At 45.4% G+C, this 21,077-nt stretch overlaps 4 protein-coding genes and 1 long non-coding RNA gene across 11 annotated transcripts; 3 read left to right on the top strand and 2 right to left on the bottom strand.

The window, feature by feature from the left end:
* Positions 1-961: 961 nt before the first annotated feature.
* LOC111070101 (gamma-aminobutyric acid receptor-associated protein-like 1) lies at positions 962-1,525 on the bottom strand. Its single transcript, XM_022360420.2, has one exon. It carries the CDS (start codon positions 1,393-1,395, stop codon positions 1,045-1,047), a length of 351 nt encoding a protein of 116 aa, XP_022216112.1. The 5' UTR covers positions 1,396-1,525; the 3' UTR covers positions 962-1,044.
* A 284-nt stretch (positions 1,526-1,809) lies between these two features.
* Positions 1,810-9,154, top strand: LOC111070172 (lutropin-choriogonadotropic hormone receptor). 2 transcript variants are annotated; one of them, XM_022360537.2, is made up of 17 exons: positions 1,810-2,326; positions 4,590-5,006; positions 5,202-5,356; positions 5,450-5,524; positions 5,627-5,704; positions 6,330-6,404; positions 6,476-6,541; positions 6,605-6,673; positions 6,738-6,812; positions 6,888-7,005; positions 7,074-7,381; positions 7,430-7,582; positions 7,668-7,813; positions 7,910-8,138; positions 8,200-8,395; positions 8,450-8,646; positions 8,719-9,154. In XM_022360537.2, exons 2-17 carry the CDS (start codon positions 4,725-4,727, stop codon positions 8,894-8,896), a joined length of 2,400 nt encoding a protein of 799 aa, XP_022216229.2. In that variant the 5' UTR covers positions 1,810-2,326; positions 4,590-4,724; the 3' UTR covers positions 8,897-9,154. The 2 variants fall into 2 exon arrangements, with proteins under 2 accessions (XP_022216229.2, XP_022216228.2); XM_022360536.2 differs by having other exon boundaries at positions 8,714-9,154.
* Positions 9,155-9,917: 763 nt separating this feature from the next.
* Positions 9,918-10,510, bottom strand: LOC111070171. Its single transcript, XR_002607324.2, has 3 exons — positions 10,414-10,510; positions 10,267-10,349; positions 9,918-10,213 (listed from the first exon to the last, which is right to left on the bottom strand). It is a non-coding gene; the product is annotated as an uncharacterized LOC111070171 (long non-coding RNA).
* A 1,102-nt stretch (positions 10,511-11,612) lies between these two features.
* On the top strand, positions 11,613-12,432 carry LOC111070099. The gene is made up of 3 exons (XM_022360419.2): positions 11,613-11,875; positions 11,946-12,086; positions 12,150-12,432. Exons 1-3 carry the CDS (start codon positions 11,723-11,725, stop codon positions 12,213-12,215), a joined length of 360 nt encoding a protein of 119 aa, XP_022216111.2. The 5' UTR covers positions 11,613-11,722; the 3' UTR covers positions 12,216-12,432.
* Positions 12,433-13,588: 1,156 nt separating this feature from the next.
* LOC111070093 (5-hydroxytryptamine receptor 1A) lies at positions 13,589-20,948 on the top strand. Of its 6 annotated transcripts, XR_002607316.2 has the most exons (8): positions 14,263-15,017; positions 15,079-15,227; positions 16,001-16,624; positions 16,734-16,836; positions 17,433-17,558; positions 18,752-18,929; positions 19,039-20,301; positions 20,378-20,948. XR_002607316.2 is itself a non-coding variant. In XM_041595056.1 (7 exons), exons 3-7 carry the CDS (start codon positions 16,114-16,116, stop codon positions 19,903-19,905), a joined length of 1,785 nt encoding a protein of 594 aa, XP_041450990.1. In that variant the 5' UTR covers positions 14,263-15,017; positions 15,079-15,227; positions 16,001-16,113; the 3' UTR covers positions 19,906-20,948. The 6 variants fall into 6 exon arrangements, 5 of the variants coding, with proteins under 5 accessions (XP_022216100.1, XP_041450990.1, XP_022216101.1 ...); XM_041595056.1 differs by having other exon boundaries at positions 19,039-20,948; XM_022360409.2 differs by lacking the exon at positions 20,378-20,948 and having other exon boundaries at positions 18,990-19,077.
* Positions 20,949-21,077: the final 129 nt, after the last annotated feature.

Raw genomic sequence — 21,077 nt, 5'->3', positions numbered from 1 at the left:
GATTCCGTGCTTGTGTGAGTGAGTCAGGTGTGGATTCGCTTTGCATTGATCTAGTCAATTAGTGGCTGTTCGTTCGTTCGATTGTAAATAACATGATATGCAAATCGCAGTCTAAATTAAAATGTATAACAGAATATTATTAAATGTCTATATAAATTCCGCTCGACTTGTCAGACTGTCTGTTCTGTGTGGGTGGGGTCTAAGTCTTACCTAAGCCCCTCCCTTACCTTAGATATGAATATTGGCGGATCAATTAATATACATACTACCATTTGCTTGTTACAAGTACGATTCACCCGGAGAACTTTATCTACATATCGAATGAGAATCCACTGAAGTATACATACAGAATTTTCGAGACCCAATTGCGCATTCGCCATTTATTTACCACCCACTGCTGCTCCTTGGGGGTGTGGCGGAATTATTCAAACGCATAATTGACTTCTTAATTTCCCGACTACAAAATTCTCCCGCTGAAAAGTTTCCTTTGCTAATGCGGTGTCAATGAGTAGAATCTACAACTTTGTTTTGCTGCACCACCCAATCTGAATTTAACTTTGCATAGTATTGCATGCTTTCAGAGCACACTAAAGCAGAGCAGCGACTTAAACTGGTTTCATCTCTCATATTTTCACCAATTAGTGATCTTAATTAAATAAAGCAGCAAGAGACATCAGTCCAGGCTGAGACCTGAGACTCCATTTAATTGGCCCCGCTGTCCAATCTGAATGGGACTCGCTATCGATTTGTGAATTATAATTAAGCCGTGAGTTCACTAGATGTGTTGTGTTCGATTCAATTTTAATTAATTTGTTGGTTTTTTTCGTAGATCGGTGAAGATGTCGGGATTAGACTAAAGGGGAAGTACATTTTCCATTGAATTATTATTTTGCCAAGCACAGCGTGCGAGTCTCAGGCTGATGCTGAGGCAGCGGCAGACTGATGACGATGATCGTTGCTGTTGATGAACAATTATTTTATTGATGAACTTAAAAATGCCAAAAAAGTGACAAAACGACAGATAGAAACGTAACATTGACGTCTCTAGACATTCTCATCGGAGTAGGACATGTACAGGAAGTAGTCCTTGTCGCGGTGCTCCTGGTAGAGCGATCCCATGGTGGCCGATGTCGGGGGAATCACGTTGTTCACAAAGAAGAAGAGAGCAGCGTCGGGGCTCAGCTTGATACGTTTGCGAATGAGAAAGTAGAACTGTCCCACAGTCAGGTCAGCAGGCACCAGGTACTTCTTCTTGTCCAGATCTGGGTGGCGCGTCTTGGGGGCCTTCTCCACGATGACGGGAACACGGTCAGGATAGCGGCGACGGACCTTGTCACCCTCGTTGCGGCGCTTCTCGAAGGTGTGATCCTTCTGGTACTGAAAGTTCATGTCCATTTTGCAAGAATGTATTCGAAACGACGACGGATTGCGTTCAAAATGGAGATTAAAATTTTTGTTTAGGATTTGGCTGGGCTATTTTAGAGGCTTGTTGGTGAATGACTAGATTCTTACAAATACATATGTACACGGCTAGTTATCTGGGTAGCACTTCTATGTCAAGGCCTACTTCTATTTCTACATTTACTTCAGCCTTGACAGGAGGCAGTGACCGCAGGGCAACAAGTGGGGTGGGGCCATAAAAGCGAAAGCTTTCACCCACAAATCCAACACACACAAACGCACAGATATGCACAGACACGAACATAACATACACGCACCGTACCCGAAGCTAAAACAAACACCTTTGGGGTTCCGTTACGTTACGGCTCTTATGAAGCTCTCATTTTGCGATTGCTGCTGAAGCAGTTCGGTTCGTGTCGTTTCGTGTCGTTTCGTTTCGTTTCATTTCGTCTCATTTCGTCTGTGCTTAACCTGGCTTCCGGTTTGGAAGCAACGCTAATATTCCATTGGTGTAGCTCGGCTCGGGGCTTCAACAGGTGCACAAGAGTCGCGTTCTGCCAGCGGGATAGGAAAGCTAGTGAAATTGCGGTCCTTTAAATCTACGAGCATCTCCATGATTACCCGCTTAATTTGAAAGTAATTTAATTGCTGAGCATCTGAGGAATTCTTTGTGCAATGAATTGTTTACACCCAGCAAAATAAACGAAGCTGCGAGTGGATTCAGGGGAAAGTGTGTGTTAAACATTACCAAGCAACCGCCTGACCAGATTAACTGAAAAAAAGTGTTTTCAATACCATTACGACGGAAAGGCATCATAATTCTATATTTAATCGCCCATGTGATGGTGCGCGTCATATCAGTGGAATAATTTATTACAGAATCCAGCGCCGCCTTTCATTCATAGGGCAGAGCGGAAATTGTGAGGTGAGTGCGTGTGTGCATCGCATCGTATCCATATTATAATCAAACATTATTTTTGCTCTCTATATAGTTCATACCATACTCCCCGTACTCGTACTGCTAATATTGGTATTAATCTCATGGGTGTGAAATTCAGCACACATTGTGTTTCGTAATCTCGAAAGTGTAATCGGTGCTGTCATTCAGTAATGATGCTTAATGCACTAACAAATTGTTAGCACATGACTCTGAAGTTTGATTTGTGTTCATACATTTACATATACTTGTATATCAGATATATCAGAGAGGAGAGAAGAATTTATCTTAGTTATTGCACTATCACTTGGGTACACATGATATCCATATGACTACTTTCATAATAATCGGATAATAACTAGTGTCATTATGTTGAGCAATCAATGAACCATATGTAAGAGCTGGCAATCCGATTAAGTTAAAGGAACAACCTCTCTAGGGACACAAATAAAGTTTACAGCCACTGTGGGGGCACTCAAGTGTTGGACTTTTAATTTGATTTATGAAGAATATTCTAGTGAGAGCTCCACTCTGGCTGTACTCCAGCTTTGATCAACGCTCCGCTCCACAAATTGTTACTAACTTGTTTTATAATGCTATCATTGCCGCAATTAACAATAATTTGTCAAAAATGACACCAGAAAGACTGCAGAGGCGGCGAAACAAAGCGACCCGACCTTCCAGTCTGGTCTGCTGCTGCGGACATCAGAACTGTGCTCATTTATGCATGAATGTTATGGGAAACAGTTGCTGCCACCTAATTGGATGAGCTTTGATGGGTCCATTCGTTGTGCCCCATTAAAGGATGCAGGCAACCAATTAAACAAATTGCTTCCATCGAATATCAAAGAGAAATCGTCGAAGGATTGGCTGCATTCGTTTCAGATAGATTCGATTGATACTTCGTACTCATACTCGAACTGCTAACTATTCATTCGCGCGTTGATTTTGAAGCAAACAATCAAGAGCAGAGCTGCCAATCAAATGAAATATTGTGTAAATAATTTACTTAGCTCATTTTCTATCTCTTGAACAAACTTTTGCATACTCGAATAATTTTATTATCGGTCTGTAAACTGATTGCGTCATTGGCACAAAAACTAAACTTGGAAGCGGAGCAGCCGCAGCAGCAGCAGCACGTGCAAGAGTTTTGGCAGTTGCCATTCTGATCTCCCTGTATCTACGGTCTACGTATCCGAGAATCGAACTTGGTTCATGGTGGTTTGCACATTCCGCTGGAAGGTCGCCGGTCTAAAGGTGCTAATTAATTTCTTAATTATTCCCTTTATTGATTGCATGCTCAGTTCCATGGGGAATGGGGACTGGGGAATGGGTCCCTATTCGGTAGCTAGCATTGTGCATTTTTTACCCACCAAATAAGACAATAAAGGTAAAGCTGGAGCTGGAGCTGTAGCTGGAGCACATGCGAGAACAAATATTTGTTAATTAAAAGGTAGATTCATGGCGCACACACCTGTCGGCAGGCCTTTGAGCTGCAGATAAGCGTATAGAATTATAGAAATAGTTTGGTATAACCAGAGAATAGCGTACGAGATTGTACTCTCGGCCAATCTCTGTTTATTGACCACTAATTACGCGCAACTGAAACTGAATGTTTCAATTAGTGGGGCCTTTCGGAATAAATATATGTACATACATACATGCATATGTGCATACATATGTACATATCTATGTACATATACTCGGTGTAACCGCGAAACGTGATGGAGCAGAGCAGAGCAGAGCGGAACGATCCGATTGTACCTACATTGTGTCTAAAAATGAAATGCAATGGGTTAAATATGAATTTTATGTCGGTGATAACATATGTTAATTAAAAGTGCCCACTCGGTCTCCTTCGGTGTTTGCTTTGTTTCTGTTGGCCTCTTCTCTTTGGCTCAGTGCCAGTGTCCTCTCGAGGCTTCACTGTACGAGTACGAGAATAGTCTCTCCCAATGGATTGCTTAAGAAATTTGCTGCGAACATTTTTCAGCTGAGTGGCTGATTTCGGTTTTGTTTGTCATCTCTCCGCCTTTGAAAATCAATCGAACACGCGTCCGCGCCGCACAACGTGAGCGACCAATTCACATGTTGGCAAAATATCTGCGGATCTGCGGTTCCGTCGATCGAATCGGACTGGATGGTATTTATCTTTATCATTCGCCTATTCTTCTCTTCGCGCAGCTTGATGACTTTATTATGCACTCCGTGACGTAGAACTGACTCTCTTATCCACACTCCTCCCTCACAGCTTACCACAAGATGAGCAAACGGAATCATTCCAATTAGAGAGGAGTACGAGTCAATGACAGATTGAGACAGCGAGGAAGCCATGCGGCTCCCATTACGCTCTTAGGATCTGACGGAAGCGACTACTTACAAAAACATGCCGAGGACGTGCCCGTCAATTGAACTACTCTTCCTGCTGCTGCTCCTGCTGCTGGCATTGCTCTGTGGCCAACATCACCCATACGCCCTGGAGGTGGAGGGGCCCCAAGAGAGCAACTGCCACGACAGCCACAACGGTTTCGATATCTATCCCAATCCCAACGCCAACGCCAACGCCAATCCAAATATCAATCCCAATCCAACTTTGATGCCAGCGACCCTGACACTGACACTTTCGCCCTCGCCCTGGAAGTGTTGCTGCTGGAATGCATCTAATCAAGTAAGTGTTTGATGTACGCAATGTAGACAAGAGTGCCCTATATTTGTTTACACAATAAACGTGGACAAACGTGGCTCCTGACGACACGCCACTCGACTCTAAGCTCTGAAAAGCTCAACAACTTTCGCATCATCGGAACTTAAGTGGCCAAGTGCCTGCGAATATTGAATTAATCAACTCTCTCCTTTTCCACAGAGCGAAGAGGTTGAATGTCGCTGCGAGGGAGAGGACCTCACTCGTGTTCCCCAGACGCTGAAGCTCCCCATCCAGCGGCTAACTATTGCGTCTACGGGCCTGCCGCGCCTCCGTTCCACGGGACTGAAGGTTTATGCCCCCACACTACTTGATGTGTGAGTATCTATCCAGGAAGGGACATCTGTGTATCCATCTAACTGCCTAACCAATTTCTACTATATACTGTGTGTCCTTTGTCTCCGGAACAGAGCCTTCACCGACTGTCTGCAGCTGGAATTGATACAGAACAGCGCTTTCGCTAACTTAACGCTACTGCGAACAATGTAAGGCTTGATTGTAATTGTCATGAGTGGGAGCATCAATCAACTGGGGCCAGAGGAAGGCCATTCATTATACAGATACAATATATTATGCTATACTTACAGCTACATTTCGAATGCACCCAAACTGTCCTTCCTGTCTAGGGACGTATTTGCTGGCATTTCGGACACAGTTGAAATAATGTAAGCCATCTGAAATTATCAAATATCTCATTGGGAATCATCCAACACGCACATGATAGATATGTACATACATGCTCGTAAATAGAATCAAGTCTGAGTCATTGGGGTGTGAGGTGTGAGCAGAAAGAAGAGAGTGTTTAGGATATTTCTGGTATGCCTTGAATGTAATTAGAGCCAAAACAATTGTTCTACTTGTTGCTCCTTCATCCAAGGAAATGGTTTAATGTTGGGGAATTCCTGTAGGAGGAGGAGGGGGAGTGCTAAAACAACTACGTATACAAAAAGAAAATAAAAAAAGGGGAAACTGTTCAAGTGCATATCTTTGTTATCCGCTATCTATAACTGCGTGTCTTTATATACATACATACACAATACTCGTACACACACACACACACACACTCAAAGCTAATGCCTGGAGCAGAGTGCTATATACAATATACAATGCAGATGCGATGCGATGTCAATAAATAAGCACGCTGAGAGGTGAAAGTTGTTGTACGCGAGGGGTGGGAGGGAGCTTAAAGTTTACCTGGAAAATGGCAAATCGTGGGCGAATGGCAAACTTGCATTAGGGGTCGCAAGTGAAACATTATTACAAATTTCATTCCTCTCTTCCCCACCGCAGACGCATCATAAACAGCGGGCTAACCAGCGTTCCGGACTTGAGTCACCTGCCGCCGTATAACATTTTGCAAATGATGTGAGTAGCCGCAGCCCTCGGTGGGTAATTAACTCTAAAGCTTATGCTTTTCGCTCGTATCTTTCTCGCAGAGATCTCGATAATAATCAAATCACTCGAATAGATACTAAATCCATAAAAGTAAAGACTGCCCAATTGTATGTATTGCCCCATTACCACGAATTATCCAAGTGATCTCTTTAGGAATGTAATCTTTATAGCATTTTGGCAAACAATGACATACGCTACGTTGATGATTCGGCTTTCTTTGGCTCAAAGATAGCCAAGCTGTGAGTATAACTAGAAGCCCACTTGATGGGATACTGAATAATGGATCGGGTGTGATTTTTATAGCTCTCTGCAGGATAACCGAAAGCTCAGCGAACTGCATCCGAATGCATTCCATGGCATTATAGACATAACAGAACTGTAAGCAGAGTCTTTTTACAGGCATTTACGGATATATGTATGTACATACCTATAATCAATATAATCCTTTCTTAGCGATCTCTCTAGTACTGCGCTTGTGGGCCTGCCATCAGCTGGACTCCAGACCATCGAAGCATTGTACATCCAGAACACGCACACTCTGAAGACGATACCCTCCATATACAACTTTCGGGTATGCCAAGGGCTTTCATTCCCCATTGCTAATCCGTAGCATTACATTTTTACTGTTTTCTATTTCAGAATCTGCAGCGGGCATACCTCACCCACTCGTTCCACTGCTGCGCCTTCCAGTTCCCTTCGCGGCACGATCCAGAGCGACACGCCCAGCGTTTGCGGGAGATTGAGAAGAGGCGGGAGCTGTGCAACAGCGAGCGCATAGCTGACTCAGACAAAACCGAAAAGGCGGTGACGGATGCGGCCCCTAGCCTCTACGCTTCCTTCGACTACATGGCGGATACGACCATCAACCTGGGCCAATTCCACGAGCAGATCACCATTAATCCGGACGATGGACAGTCGGCCGAGTACTGTGGAAATTTCACATTCAGGTGAGTTATTGCTGATCTTTGTGGTCCAATAGCTAACTACATTCGCAGGAAACCTAATGTGGAGTGCTATCCCATGCCCAACGCTCTGAATCCTTGCGAGGATGTGATGGGCTATCAGTGGCTGAGGATCTCTGTTTGGATAGTGGTCGCCCTAGCGGTCGTGGGCAACGTGGCGGTGCTGACAGTAATACTATCGATTAGGTAAGAGTTACGTTACACAATTTGCAGCAGCAGAAGAATGGTGTGCTAATCTCGAACCCCATTGCTATCGCCTATTGCTATTCAGGCCCGAGTCGGCGTCGGTTCCGCGCTTTCTCATGTGCCACCTGGCCTTTGCTGACCTCTGCTTGGGCCTCTACCTGCTGCTGGTTGCTTCCATCGATGCCCATTCCATGGGGGAGTTCTTTAACTATGCCTACGACTGGCAATACGGTAGGTTGGTTGGTTTGAGGCCACGGATTTGTTTTCGACTCTGTTCTCTAATTCTAATTTGCATTCCTCTCTCTCTCTCTCTCTCTCTTCTACCAGGGGTGGGCTGCAAAGTAGCCGGATTCCTCACGGTATTCGCAAGCCATTTGTCGGTATTCACACTGACCGTGATTACTATCGAGCGCTGGCTGGCGATTACACAGGCCATGCACCTGAACCACCGCATCAAGTTGCGCCCGGCGGCGATAATCATGCTGGCCGGCTGGATTTACTCCGTGCTAATGTCCTCGCTGCCTTTGTTTGGCATCAGCAATTATTCATCGACCAGGTGAGCGCGCAGCAGGGAGGTTCATTCTATCAGCATCAACTGAATCCTCTTGCGTTTGCAGCATCTGTTTGCCGATGGAAAACCGCGACGGATACGACACTGCCTACCTTATTGCCATTCTTGGGTGCAACGGCGTGGCCTTCTCCATCATAGCCGTGTGCTACGCTCAGATCTATCTCTCGCTAGGCCGCGAGACGCGTCACGCCCGCCAGAAGAACCCCGGAGAGATGAGCGTCGCTAAGAAGATGGCACTGCTAGTGAGTGAATGGGGATAATAATAGATGGCGAAGCTCTACTTTATCGCATTCTAGGTCTTTACCAACTTTGCCTGCTGGTCCCCCATTGCTTTCTTTGGCCTCACCGCCCTGGGTGGCTATCCGCTGATAAATGTAACAAAATCCAAGATATTACTGGTATTCTTCTATCCCCTGAACTCGTGTGCGGATCCCTATCTGTATGCCATACTAACGTCGCAGTATCGCCAGGATCTGTTCACACTGTTGTCGAAGTGAGTAATGGGGATGGCTTGCTCATTCCTGTAGGTATCTATCATTCATCGGGAATTCCCATTGCAGATTAGGTTTCTGCCGGCAGAGCGCTTTAAAGTACAAGCACAGCTCCTCCACCCACGCCACCTCGCGCTTCACCATCCACGGATCCATCCAGCGGCACGGATCACTCACCTGCAAGATGCAGCCGGTGCTGGGCGTGGAGACACAGAGCATGCTGAAGAGCAGCGAGGATTACGTTTAAACTGAAGCTTATGTATTCTGAATACAATTCTCTTCTACCTGTTGTGATATATGTATACATTTAATTGTAATTTTTTATTTACGCTCTCTCCATACTAATTACATATGCTACATTAAGTTTTTGTTATCTGTGCCAGTGCATCACATTATTGCAATTGTTCTACCCACTAGGATTGTTCTTTAAGGTTCCTTCTACAGTTACGCCTAAGACGACGAGTATTTCAAAAGATTTCAATGAATTAAACTTTAAATATACACAACAAGAATCGTATGACGGCTCCTGCCACAGAGCCACTGAGTTTCCTTTCATTATAGTATAGTAAATTCCTTTTTATACTAGCGCGCCAACAAATATATATTTCAACAGGTCCCAGTATTTATCTATATATGTAGCTACAAACCGTCAATCAAAGCTTGGGAGAGACAAAATTAAATCGACTCTTGGGATCGTTTTAAAAAAAATCTCCAAACTGGGCCTGGCCAAAAATCGAATGGCCATTGTGTCCGACCACAATAAATCGAATTTGGATGCCCTAAGGTCGGCTACACAGGAGTACCCAGTTATTTGGGATATCTTCCACCAGCGTAATGTTGCAGCATTACACCTGAACACCGACGCAACGGTACAGAAACTGTACGAGCAACATTGGGCGGAAGTATTTTTAAATACGCCGACCGACTCGGGAAATAGGAACGAAGTGAAGGCCATCCGGAAGATGGTGGTCTCAACGCCAAACAGTTTCCCGAAAAGGCACATGAACGAAATTATGTTGTACACAACTACGCTGGCTGACCAAATGGCAGAGCTTAAAAGTGATCAATTATACTACGTCACCCGCATTGTTGCTATTTTCTTCATCCGGCCAGGCTTGTCGGTCGCACAGGGCCCACAGCTTGTTCCTGGTACTGGGCTGACGTACCTCCAGACATGCCTGCAGGAGCAATTTTAGCAAAATTTGCAGGAGTGTTTATGCTGGAAGACGTTAGGTAGTACCTCATACAAATAAATGAATGCAAAAATAGATAGATAAGTTTTTTTTATTGGTTATTGAATGGTTACTCCTCGTCCTCAGCGCGGGCCACCTGCAAAGCCCAACGCTCATAAGCCACAACTGGCTTATCATCGGCAGGTACAGCAGGAGCAGCAGGGACGGCAGGCTAGCTAACAGCGGGCTGTTCCTAGCCAAGAGAAATAACATGTGTAGCGTCATAACAGGAGGCAACAAATGATTTCACCGCAATCTTTCACCACAATCATGCACCACGCTATGGCAAATAGGTGGGTGTGTGTCTGGTAGGCAGGTTGGTAAGAAAATGCATATTCTGCAAATGATGCTCAAATTATAAAGCAACAACATGCTGACAATATAGCATACCAGCTGGTGGCGCTTGTAGAGATTCGCCTCATATATGGTCTTTTCACTCGTCTGTTTCCAGTTGCCGGCATATCGTGGCGTTCCTAATTTTGTGGCGCGCCATATTAAAATCATTCCATTTGGTTTGCACTTGTGCCCTTAGCTCACCTGGCAGAAATAAAGAAATATAATAAATATAAACAGTAAAGCGTCGCGTCGGTAGTGCAGTTTTTGCAGCCCTATCTATGCTATCGATACGAACACAATACTATCGATTGTTGTACGTTTACGTCCAGTTTAGGTCCTTACCAATCCTTATCAGAAGCTATAGTTATAGATATAGTCTAGCTATAACTATCTCATCTCATGAGATCCATCTCAATTGCAATTTATATAAATTTAAATTATAAATTTATATCGATACTATCGTTTCGGCAACGATCCAGCCCTAGTGAAAGATCCGTTATAATATGTGGTGGCAGCCCGCCGCCACTGGTTACGACCATGTTGAGCGTGACCATGATTACACTCCGGTGCCAGTCACCGTATTCAAGAATGTAAGTAGCGACGACGACTTCGATGTGACGTCGAGCAGTGGAGATTCGGATGAGGCCGACCACAGTCCACAGTCCACAGCCCGTCCACAGTGACGACGGTTATAACCGTGTACTGCAACCTCCTAAACAGTGGAAATGCGGGCCATGTGCTGCTAAAAAAGAAGCGCAAAAACGTAAAGCTCAAAGCGACCCAACAGAGGAAGCTCATAACGCTTGTGGGATAGTACATTTTAAATAATAACATTCACATGACGGTGGGAGACGCCAGATATTTAGAAGGCAACATGCGAAGGGTTTTTCCCCTGGAGCAAGAGGAAAAGTGGTGTGATAACTAGTTCACCAACAGGAAAACAAGAGAGAAAATGGGAGAGAACAAGAAGGACAAGGCCGCCGATATCTTAAACACCAAAAGCTGGGAAAGCTGCGTCGCGCCTGCCACGAGAACGATACTCGCTTCGTCGAGTACCGCCCAGAGACGGACAGTTGGGTGTTTTGTGTGAAGCACTTTCCAAGTACGGCCTGGACGAGGACGAGCGGCACAAGATGACGTTGCGGCTTAGCGTGTATCCGAGGATATCCGTCACAAGGTTCCGCGGCCGGTTCCTCGGCCAGTGACGCATCCGCGCGCGCACGCTCTTCTTCTTCGCCAATTCGTCCTTTTTCGGTATTTTTATGCGGCCCTGGTTTGGTATTTGCTGATTATCTGGTCATACTTCTTGAGAAGATACCGAAAAATGCTAGTAGTTCCAGTTCCAGGTCAATCAGTAGTTCCAGTTCATCAGTAGTTTTCAGTTCCAGTTCCGGTATTTTCAAGAGTGCCTGGGCACACTCTGCCCTTAAAAGATACAAAAAACAAAATTACCCTAAGGCTACCTGTGCCGCGTCGAACGTACTTTTTTGTCGTCGCTATCGCAACTAAAATGCAACGTCCTGCGATTATCTGTGCTGTTTTCTATATTTTACTGAAATGTACGCTCTGTTACAAGGAAATACCCGGATTGAGTGGCAAGATGTTCCCGAAGACTGCCACTTTCCACTTTCCAGAGTACGCCTACAAGGAAACTAGTAAGAATGTAAGTACCGTCAGTTCACAAGGTTATTGATTTTTCCCGGGGCTGAATCGTTCACGTATTTCTTAAACAGGAAATAACCTACCACGAACAGGAGGTGGCCTGCGAGCAGCACACGCAGTGCGTAAATCTCAACGTGGACGTGTCCAAGATAAACTGCATAAGGCGCTGCATATCGCCATCCTGCTACCAGGATATATATGCCTTCAACGAGGTGAGTGGAATAACCAGAGGACTCGTTTTCGGAACTCTAATCCCCATTGTGTTTTTGCTTTAGCTGGAGGAGGGTGAAATCGATGTGAGACTGAACTCCTTCAAAGGGTGTGTCATCCAGAGAATGTAGCAAAAGTCCCCGCTCCTGCACCATCTATATCTCACGGATTACCTGCAGGAGATGCAATGGAAGATCACCGAATACCTTCGCCAGTGGATTCGCCTTGCCTAACCCTCTAGCCATTGCCTTAAGTACTCAGAACGAGTAGTCAAAGGAATAACAGATAACGGACTGCCATATGAATACCATTAATATGAATTAATAAACTATTTTGTCATGTCAATATGAAGTAATTCAAAGGGTTCCTTAACTTCGCTTGAATGCGGAACGTAGTTCCAATTCAATTACACAATTGTTGTGCGGAAACAACACACAGAACAGCTACAAAAGAAAGAAATTTAGTTTACGACCCTCTCTCGTCCGCCTATGACAGCAATTGGAATTGGCTTCTTTCCTTCCCGTTGCCTGCTCCTCCCTCTTCCCTCTTCCTTTCAGATCAATCAAGCGAAATCAAGCGTGTTGTATAAATATCTACGTAACACACACCGATACTACACCCACCCATACGCTTACGCATATTTGTGCTAGTGCGGCGCTTAAATTTAGTTCGGTAATTAAAAGCCAAATGCTCATAAAACGAAAATTTATTAGCATTGTCGGGGAGTAGAGTAAAGTAAGTATGTCCTAGTGAGTGAGGGAGTAGTGAGTGTTTGTTCGGCACACAAGCTATGTCAGCTTGGATGTGGATAGGGGATTGGATAGCGGATATGCCCGATGTGCGTGTGTGCCACAATTGCATATGGGAGGAGCAGTTGGCGGAGTCATAGTCGGAGTGGGTGTTGAAATCCCTATGGATTTTTAATGTACTTAATGTGAGTGACAGCTCGGGAATGGGCACGATCGATTTTCGCGTACACTCGTCACGTCCCTCTCCCTTCCCCTCTGAAACACCGACACCCCATCAAATGAATGTCAACTGAAATCCCCATACACTCCCACGCACTCAGCCGTTATCAATTACAGTAAACCCATTTATTTCCATCTGCATATGCAAGCCTATGCCACCATCAACCCACTCCACTCCATAACACTACACACCACATCTCTCCTTCTCCTACGTATTCCAAGCTCATTCTTAATTCCATCGAGCGTCGCATCCTTTAGAATCCGCCGGCAAACACAAAGTAGATTCATAATTAATACATTGGCAAAGAGTGATAAAGAAAGAGAAACGAAATTAACGTGGCTTCTATTCGTACAGTGATCCCTCTTCTGTTTACACAGCACCAAGAACTTGAACCATGAACCATGACCCAAAGCACGGAACGCACACGAACGGCAGACAGTGGGCAGAGAGGTAGAGGGACAGAGTGCGAGTGGCAAGCGTTTGGAAAATTAGCCAAATGCGTTATTTGGCCGACAAGCAGCTCGTTCAGTCGCTCACGGGACGTCCTGGCGTTTGGCCGCAGAAAGAAATCAGCTCAGCCCCAGAACGGCACGGAATAGACCTCCGAGAACTGCGTGGGAAGTGTTATGTTACCCAAAAATTTGAATTTAAAAAGGATTTTCAAGAAAAATAACCATAACCATGTTCCATTAGAGCTGATTTAATGGTTAGTTCTGAACTGAACGATGTTCTTATTGCCTTCCGAAACAACATCTGGACATAATCAACTGATAAATTTATCAATTAACTTGTCTGCTATCAGTCGCGGCCAAGAGCTAATGAGATTGTGTGTGTCTGTGCGCGTATTTTGGTGCAACAAGTCTGTGTGTCTAATCAAATAAATATGCCAGTTAATTGGGAAATGGAATGCATATTAATAAGTGCCCTGGGACTTGGACCTCCGCCTTCGCTTCATAAACTTCTGTGGGTGCTTCGCCAGCTGTTGTCCCTCCACTCCAGTCCACCTTTACCTCCCGTCTTAATAGGGCATAACCCTGCTTGATGCCGAATTTTGATGAATCATAGCGAGAACCCGTGTGTCTAATAGTTTCGTTTATGTTTGTACTTAATCCCCGGGCACCGGCACTTTGATTATTCAGTTTTACTCATCTTTACCATACCTTACCGCGTGTTCTATCCAATATTATCCTATCTTTTTTTCCCTCTCAGCCCACTCTCGTAATCATTTTATATCAGAATTTTCCAAATATTTTCCAAACAAAACCTGGCAATGTGCGCGCCTAAATAAAACAGCAGCATCAAAAATAATAAAAAAAAAACACAAAAAATGTTAAATTCGAAAAGTAAAGAATGAAAAGTAGCTAAGGAATTTTTTCGATGCCGCCCTGTGTCGGTGGTTTTGTTGCTATTTGTGTACTTTAATCGACAACACAAATGAAAAACAATAAAAAAAACTAAGAAACAGCGAAACCGAATCTTGGGATGCCCTTGGGGATGCATCGATCCATTGCAGACTCAGATGACTTTAAGGCTGAAAGACTGATGAAAGCCGACGGATGACTTGTAATCCTGATCCAGAACATATATACATATGTATGTACTTCCTTCAGTGCAATTAAAACTTTCCTCGAACTTGATAGTACCCTCGGCAAGGGTATACAAATATTGCGCATACGCTACATTGACTATTCCGCTCAGCAGAGGGAGAATCATCTCAGGTTGGACACCCCAACAGCCGACAGCCGACAGCCGACAGCCGACAGCCAACTGTCAGTTTGCAATCAACGCGTGCCAGTGGCAGCTGTGCGTGTGCATAAGATACTTGTACATTTCGGGCGGCATAGGCCCATAACACCAATCGCCCAGTTCCGATACGATCCGTGACATATAAGCATCGATATCGATGGAAACATTAGTTGGCAGCATTACCAATAGTTTCCCTACTGGGTGTGTGTGATTTGCAGGTTTGAAGAAATCAATTGTGCAGTGGCCCAGAGATTAATTACTTAACTATGTATTTAAAAGCATCCATACGATACATGGCTGCCTCTACGACTCAATGTGAGAGATATTTGAGTGAAATATATCTGAGAAGTGTTTGGGAGACATTCGAGAGCAATGCAGCGCAACCAGTTTGTGTTTATCTACGGGGTGTGGAAGACCATAACTCATATGTATGTATGTCGGATCTGTTATACCCATGTACATACATTATACCCATAGTGTCATCCGATCGAAGATTTTTCTCGGGGTAGTCTGCCGCCAAATGCACAATAAAACAACCAATTCGTAGGAATTCCTCTGGATATGGCTCCATTTGTTTAATTTATTTATTGCCAAACGCTCTCTCGGGTACATTTTGAATAAACAAAAGAATAGAAACAGATTTTCGGCCGAATTCACAATTGCAATCGGAATCCGAATCGAAATGTAATGGGAATATTAATTGGGGATCATTTAAATATTTTTTCGGGCCGTGCATGTTCCGCTGCATAATTTATGGACGCTAATTACTTTGTTTCGTGTGCTGTCCAAGGCCAATTACGCTTACTTATTGCAATTTATGTGGCCACAGTCCGGCCGTAATTGGAAATTGTGTAAGGCAGTCGTCGCCGGTTCCACACTGAGAAACAGAAGTGTTCTAAGTTGACAGCCAGCAAAGCGTCTTTAAAATGATCGGATAATCAGAAATTTCCGATACCATCTTGAACATATATTCCAAGCTCATATTGAATCGAATCGAGATGATGTTGGATGCTCTATCATCTGGCCGATTTTCCGAATAATTCTGCAACTTTTACTAGCTGGAGTTTTTTCCTCAGTGTACTGTTTGAATGCATTTCTGGTGCGGTCTCTCACTAGTCTGGCGTTTTTCTAACGACGCCACGGAGTCGGACCCAGCCCAGTTTGTGTTGGCAGTTCATTAAGTGAACCTTTCCCCACGCAGAATCAAATGGTAGATGTCCAATACGTACACCTTGGCCACAAAGCAGCGACAGACAGAGGGACAGTACAGTCTAGTCCTCCAGCCAGCCAGTCAGCCAGTCGGCAGGCAGAACCATGACCATGCCACTGAACAGTAGCACCGCAAGCTACTTGCCAAGTGAAACTGCCGACCCGCATCAGCCTCATCATCATCAGCAGACCATGCTACTCTATTCCGGATTCCTGTCCTCGGCGCTGTCCGGCGTCACAGAGGACTCCACTGTCAGCATGAGTACGAGTAATAGTCTGCTGCTCATTCAGACGACAACCAGTGCAACATCAGAAGCAGCAGGATTGGGATCAGCAGCCACATCCACGCTCAGGGCTACAGCAGCGGCAGCGGTGCTGGGAGTGCCTTCGGTGAATTCGTATTTGGTGAGCATGGCCTGGCCCAAGTCCCTGGCTGTGGCCCTGTTCCTAGTGCTTATCCTCGTCACAGTGGTGGGCAACACGCTCGTCATACTCGCCGTGATGACAACCCGCCGGCTGCGCACGGTCACCAACTGCTTCGTGATGAACCTTGCCATAACGGACTGGCTGGTGGGCACCTGTGTGATGCCTCCATCGGTCATACTCTACATAACAGGTGGGTGAGCCTAATTAGCACTTTCCCTTTGACAGTCAGGATTTAAGGCACTTCTTAAGCAAATCGCTTGCTGACAAAGAATCTAGTTCAACAAATATTTACTCCGCAGGCACCTGGCGCTTCGGATGGATACTGTGCGATGTATGGATCTCCCTGGACATTCTCCTCTGCACCGGCTCCATTCTTAGCCTGTGCGCAATCAGCCTGGACAGGTGAGTGTTTGGGGGTGTTCAGAGAGCTAATTTCTTAATTTGTCGTTGATGTCATAGTCCTAGCCATAGTTGAAAATATATCCAAAGACAAAGACAGAGCCAAAGCCAAAGCCAAATCCAAAGCCATGGCCCAAAGCTATCGCTGTGGGATGGTAGACAAGGTGCAAAAACAGTGCAAAATAATTTATTTGTTGACGTTTTTATTGCCCCATGACTGTTGCCAGTGCCACGCCAGCAGCATACCCTTTGAATGTCCTCCGACACCACAATGGATGAGCAGCAAGGATTGGGTGGGGCTGTTCACAGTACACTGTCCACAGTCCACAATCCGTAGTCCATCGTCCGTTGCTTTTGTTGGAAGTTTCAATTACATTTTAATGGCATTTCCAAGTTTTGTGTGGTGCTCTCTCTGTTCTCCGCCCTGCTCCTCTGACTTGGGCCAGGAGATGGTGGCGATGGCTCACGACCTGAGCGTTGGTCCTTGCCTGAGCTGTGGCTTTATGAACAATATGTCTGTTTGGCTTTTGTTTTTTGTTTATTGTATTTTTCTCCATTTCCTCCATTTGCCGTGCGTTTATTGCCGGGCTCTCTTTCAGGTATCTGGCCGTCACACAACCCTTGACGTACTCGAAGAAGCGACGCTCCAAGCGCCTGGCCCTGCTCATGATACTGGTCGTGTGGATAACGGCCCTGTCAATCACATGTCCCCCGTATTTGGGCTGGTAAGTAATGCCCCAACGATCCCCAATGCTCTTTTTTATGGCCTGCCTCCTCCGTCGATGATGCCTCCACTGATACCTCCACTGGCTAATGGTATGGATAGATAATGGCCAACAAAGGGCCCGTTCCAGTGCCCTCCGAAATATGTACATGCGCTTATTTATACACAGACAATTTTCCAGCTGCGCCTAAAACATTACGTAATTGCTTCAGCTGTTGTATTGGTTTGTTGTTCTGTTGGTCTTCTTGCACCCATTACATTGAAGTTTTAATGAGTTGTTAATGACTTTGACTACCGCACGCCGCACTTGCCGTAGCATTTACTGGTGCACATGTACACATATGTACACTCGTATGCTGCATACCCTGAGGCGTCCAAAATTAACCAAAACACATACATACATATATATATGTACATACATACATATATGTACATACGGGTATGTTCTTTCCGTTCCTTATTCCACTGCAGTTACACATTAAAGCCAGCGGATTAGAAAAATTCTTCAAATTTAACTGGGGAAAAAGTGCAATTATAATCAGCGACAGCAGGATGCCACAGCATCACTTGGAGAAATAGTTTCGGACAGAAGTACTGTACATATGTATATGAAATGAAAGCAGAATGGGTACAAGTATATTCTTAATCTGCATCAAAATGCAACAGAAACATAATCAAAGATGAGATTAAAGCTGCTTTTTGCATATGATATAAGTAGCAATAGTTCTGCTTGTCCTATAATCAATTTACAATCAAATACGAGTATGTGGTGTCCTTTCCTCTTTGCTTTGTACACCCTTCCCAACATCCCAACACTACTGCCTTTTGGTTGATCTAATTTATCAGGGTATCCACAGGGTATCCACTTTCGTCAGCTGTTCATTTGCTTTCTATGGTTGGCTTTCTTGGGAATTGATTCAAAAGTTAGTTCAGATTTGTGTGGGCTCAATGACCATCACGAGGAGATGTTCGTGCATAAATAAAAGGGGTTCCGAAAGGGAATCCGAGCGAGAGCGAAAAATCCACGACTGGCCTTGGCCTTAAATTCAAATTTCAAAGTCCCCGGACCCTCAGGGACCTCAACCACATCCCCATACACCATACGCATCTACATTTAAATCCAAACTACAGCTACTGACTACTGAATACAGCCAAATATCCAATTCAAACTGGAATTCAATTTTCCATTCGCAGGTACGAGGCGGGCAGGCACCAGGAGGATTATGTGGACTGTCGCTACAACCAGAACAAGGGATACGTGGTCTTCTCGGCCATGGGATCGTTCTTCATCCCCCTGACAGTGATGCTATATGTCTACGTCAAGATTGGTTATGTGCTCACCTCGCGCCGACAGCGCATTGTGCGCGATGCGGTAAGCTGTCTCCAATCTCTTCCGAAATGTGTCATGAAATTTATCAAGCCCCACCATCAGACCATCTAACCGCCTGACAAACTTTCACCACTTTTCCACACAAACACAGAACTCGGAGCGCACAGCGGACTGTGACGTGGATGGCGACAACTTCATCTCCGAGTCGGAGCACTATCACTGCACGCCCACCAAATGGCTGCCGCACCGGAAGTCCCGCTGGAGGTTCAACTCGTTGCACGAACAGACAGGCTCCACCGCCACCAGCGCCGGAAAACAGTCACTCAAGTGCTCAAAGTGCCAGGAGAAGACTGGACAAGTGCCGGACAAAACGCTGACCTTCAAGCACCAGCCCACGTTCTACGAACTAGTGGAGGTCTCTCGGCTATCCTCACTCATCCACTGCTCGGCAATTAGCTGCAAGTACGGCGGCCCCTGCATTCACTCCACGCCCTCGGGGCTGCACTACACGGGCAGCCAGGCCTCCTTCTCGGAAACCTGCATGGGTGCCGCATCCAATCTGGCCGCCGAGTCGCCATCCGACTCCAAGTCACAGCAGCAGCAGTTTGACGGGGACTCTAAGGTCGGCTCTCAGGCGGCTCTGCAGAAGAGAGTCTTCGACATGCAGCACCATAACCACGGCCAGCACAACCCCCACCGGATGCCGATGCGAGTGTCGACCACGAAACGTGATAGTACAAAGACCGCCAAGACCCTGACGATTGTAATGGGCGGTCTAATTGCTTGCTGGCTGCCCTTCTTTGTCTATTACCTGCTGATACCCTTCCTGCCCCGCCCGGCGGTGCTCGAGGACCTCATGTTCGGCTTCACCTGGGTGGGCTGGGTAAATTGTGCCATCAACCCCTTCATCTACGCCTTCTACAATCCCGACTTTCGCACTGCCTTCTGGCGCCTCACCTGCCGACCCATCTGCAAGCCGAAGCGTCCTCCCAATCATCTTGCCATGTTCCGTGGCTAAGTTTATCTGCATCCCAGGATACCTTTAGAGCAGTATCCTGATAATTGTGCCATAATCTGAGACACCCTCCCAACACCAAGCGTGGTTCAGGTTCAGAGAGAAGGAAAGAGTTGAGCTGGATGTCGCCATGTGCCATAGCTTTCAGTGTGCACTAGGCTTTAATTCCTTCAACGTTATTGTTCTAGTCGGGAGGATACTTACTCTAAGGAGGTTCCCAGAAAGTCTCTCTAAACTACTTTTGGAGAGTATCGTAGCATAATTAATTAAAGGCAGTATGCATAGTGTATCAGCTATCTTCTTTTAGTCTTAGCTGATTCATTTTCTGAGCCACTCGAGCAGATGCAATTTGATCCCAGTTAAGATTTTCTACTAAGTCAGATTCCATCATACATGAGAGTGAGTATGTCATAAATATATAAATGTGTGTGCAGTGTGAGTGGAAAAACAAACCGAACCAAATGACAAATTATAGTATTTGCAGGGTCTTTGTTGCCTGACATCAACTGTTGACTGTCTGTATATCTGGCAGCTGATGATGGTGCCGTATCCTTTGTTGTGTGTCCAGTGTGTGAGTGTGTGGTCTTGTCCAGCTATGTGACTGGGTTCAGTAGCTGCCAACGACATATGTGGCGTATCCTTTGTAGGCCCGTCCGTCCCTGCACGGCCCTTCGGGCACTGACAGAGTCTGGCCAACCCATTTAATGTTTGAGCAATTGTCCAGAGGAGCACTGAAAGTGAAACTGAAACAGGATTTGAAGCTGCAATTGTGCTCGAAGAGATTTTGAAGTGGGCACACATAAAAAAAGAATAAAAGAAAAACTTTTTTCCTCACTCTAGAATTAGGAAGCACGTTTTAGGCCCCACTAAAGTCACTAGACACTTTGTGTACATATTTGTATTATGTATAAGTCGGGTTTATATTTTCATTGTCGCGTCATTCACCGCTTGCTTCGGCCATTTTGTTCGAGCTCAGCGCTAATAGCGAATCACTCTGCGACAATACTCGTAGTTGTGTGGGCAAACGCAACTGTTCTCTCTCTCCCCCACTCAATAGACAAACAACAAAAACCACTGTAAATTGACCAAGAAGATGATAATACAAGAAGGAGAGAAGTACAATGGCAACAGTGATAATACACTGAGAACAATCCCATGGGCGATGCGAAATACAC

Source organism: Drosophila obscura, unplaced genomic scaffold (assembly GCF_018151105.1).
Source record: "Drosophila obscura isolate BZ-5 IFL unplaced genomic scaffold, ASM1815110v1 contig_4, whole genome shotgun sequence".
In the NCBI taxonomy this organism is placed as follows: domain Eukaryota; kingdom Metazoa; phylum Arthropoda; class Insecta; order Diptera; family Drosophilidae; genus Drosophila; species Drosophila obscura.
Note: the sequence above shows the minus strand (reverse complement) of the source record. Positions and strands in the feature narration are given on the sequence as shown.

Excerpts from the sequence above, each read along its gene's own strand:
- LOC111070101 (XM_022360420.2), bottom strand. The coding sequence starts at position 1,395 with ATGGACATGAACTTTCAGTACCAGAAGGATCACACCTTCGAGAAGCGC.
- LOC111070172 (XM_022360537.2), top strand. The coding sequence starts at position 4,725 with ATGCCGAGGACGTGCCCGTCAATTGAACTACTCTTCCTGCTGCTGCTC. Across the intron at positions 6,813-6,887 it reads ATTATAGACATAACAGAACT|CGATCTCTCTAGTACTGCGC; the intron begins GTAAGCAGAGTC and ends ATCCTTTCTTAG. Across the intron at positions 8,396-8,449 it reads CTAAGAAGATGGCACTGCTA|GTCTTTACCAACTTTGCCTG; the intron begins GTGAGTGAATGG and ends ATCGCATTCTAG.
- LOC111070099 (XM_022360419.2), top strand. The coding sequence starts at position 11,723 with ATGCAACGTCCTGCGATTATCTGTGCTGTTTTCTATATTTTACTGAAA. Across the intron at positions 11,876-11,945 it reads ACAAGGAAACTAGTAAGAAT|GAAATAACCTACCACGAACA; the intron begins GTAAGTACCGTC and ends TTTCTTAAACAG. Across the intron at positions 12,087-12,149 it reads ATATATATGCCTTCAACGAG|CTGGAGGAGGGTGAAATCGA; the intron begins GTGAGTGGAATA and ends TTTTTGCTTTAG.
- LOC111070093 (XM_022360408.2), top strand. The coding sequence starts at position 16,114 with ATGACCATGCCACTGAACAGTAGCACCGCAAGCTACTTGCCAAGTGAA. Across the intron at positions 16,837-17,432 it reads TGCGCAATCAGCCTGGACAG|GTATCTGGCCGTCACACAAC; the intron begins GTGAGTGTTTGG and ends GCTCTCTTTCAG. Across the intron at positions 18,930-19,038 it reads AGCGCATTGTGCGCGATGCG|AACTCGGAGCGCACAGCGGA; the intron begins GTAAGCTGTCTC and ends ACACAAACACAG.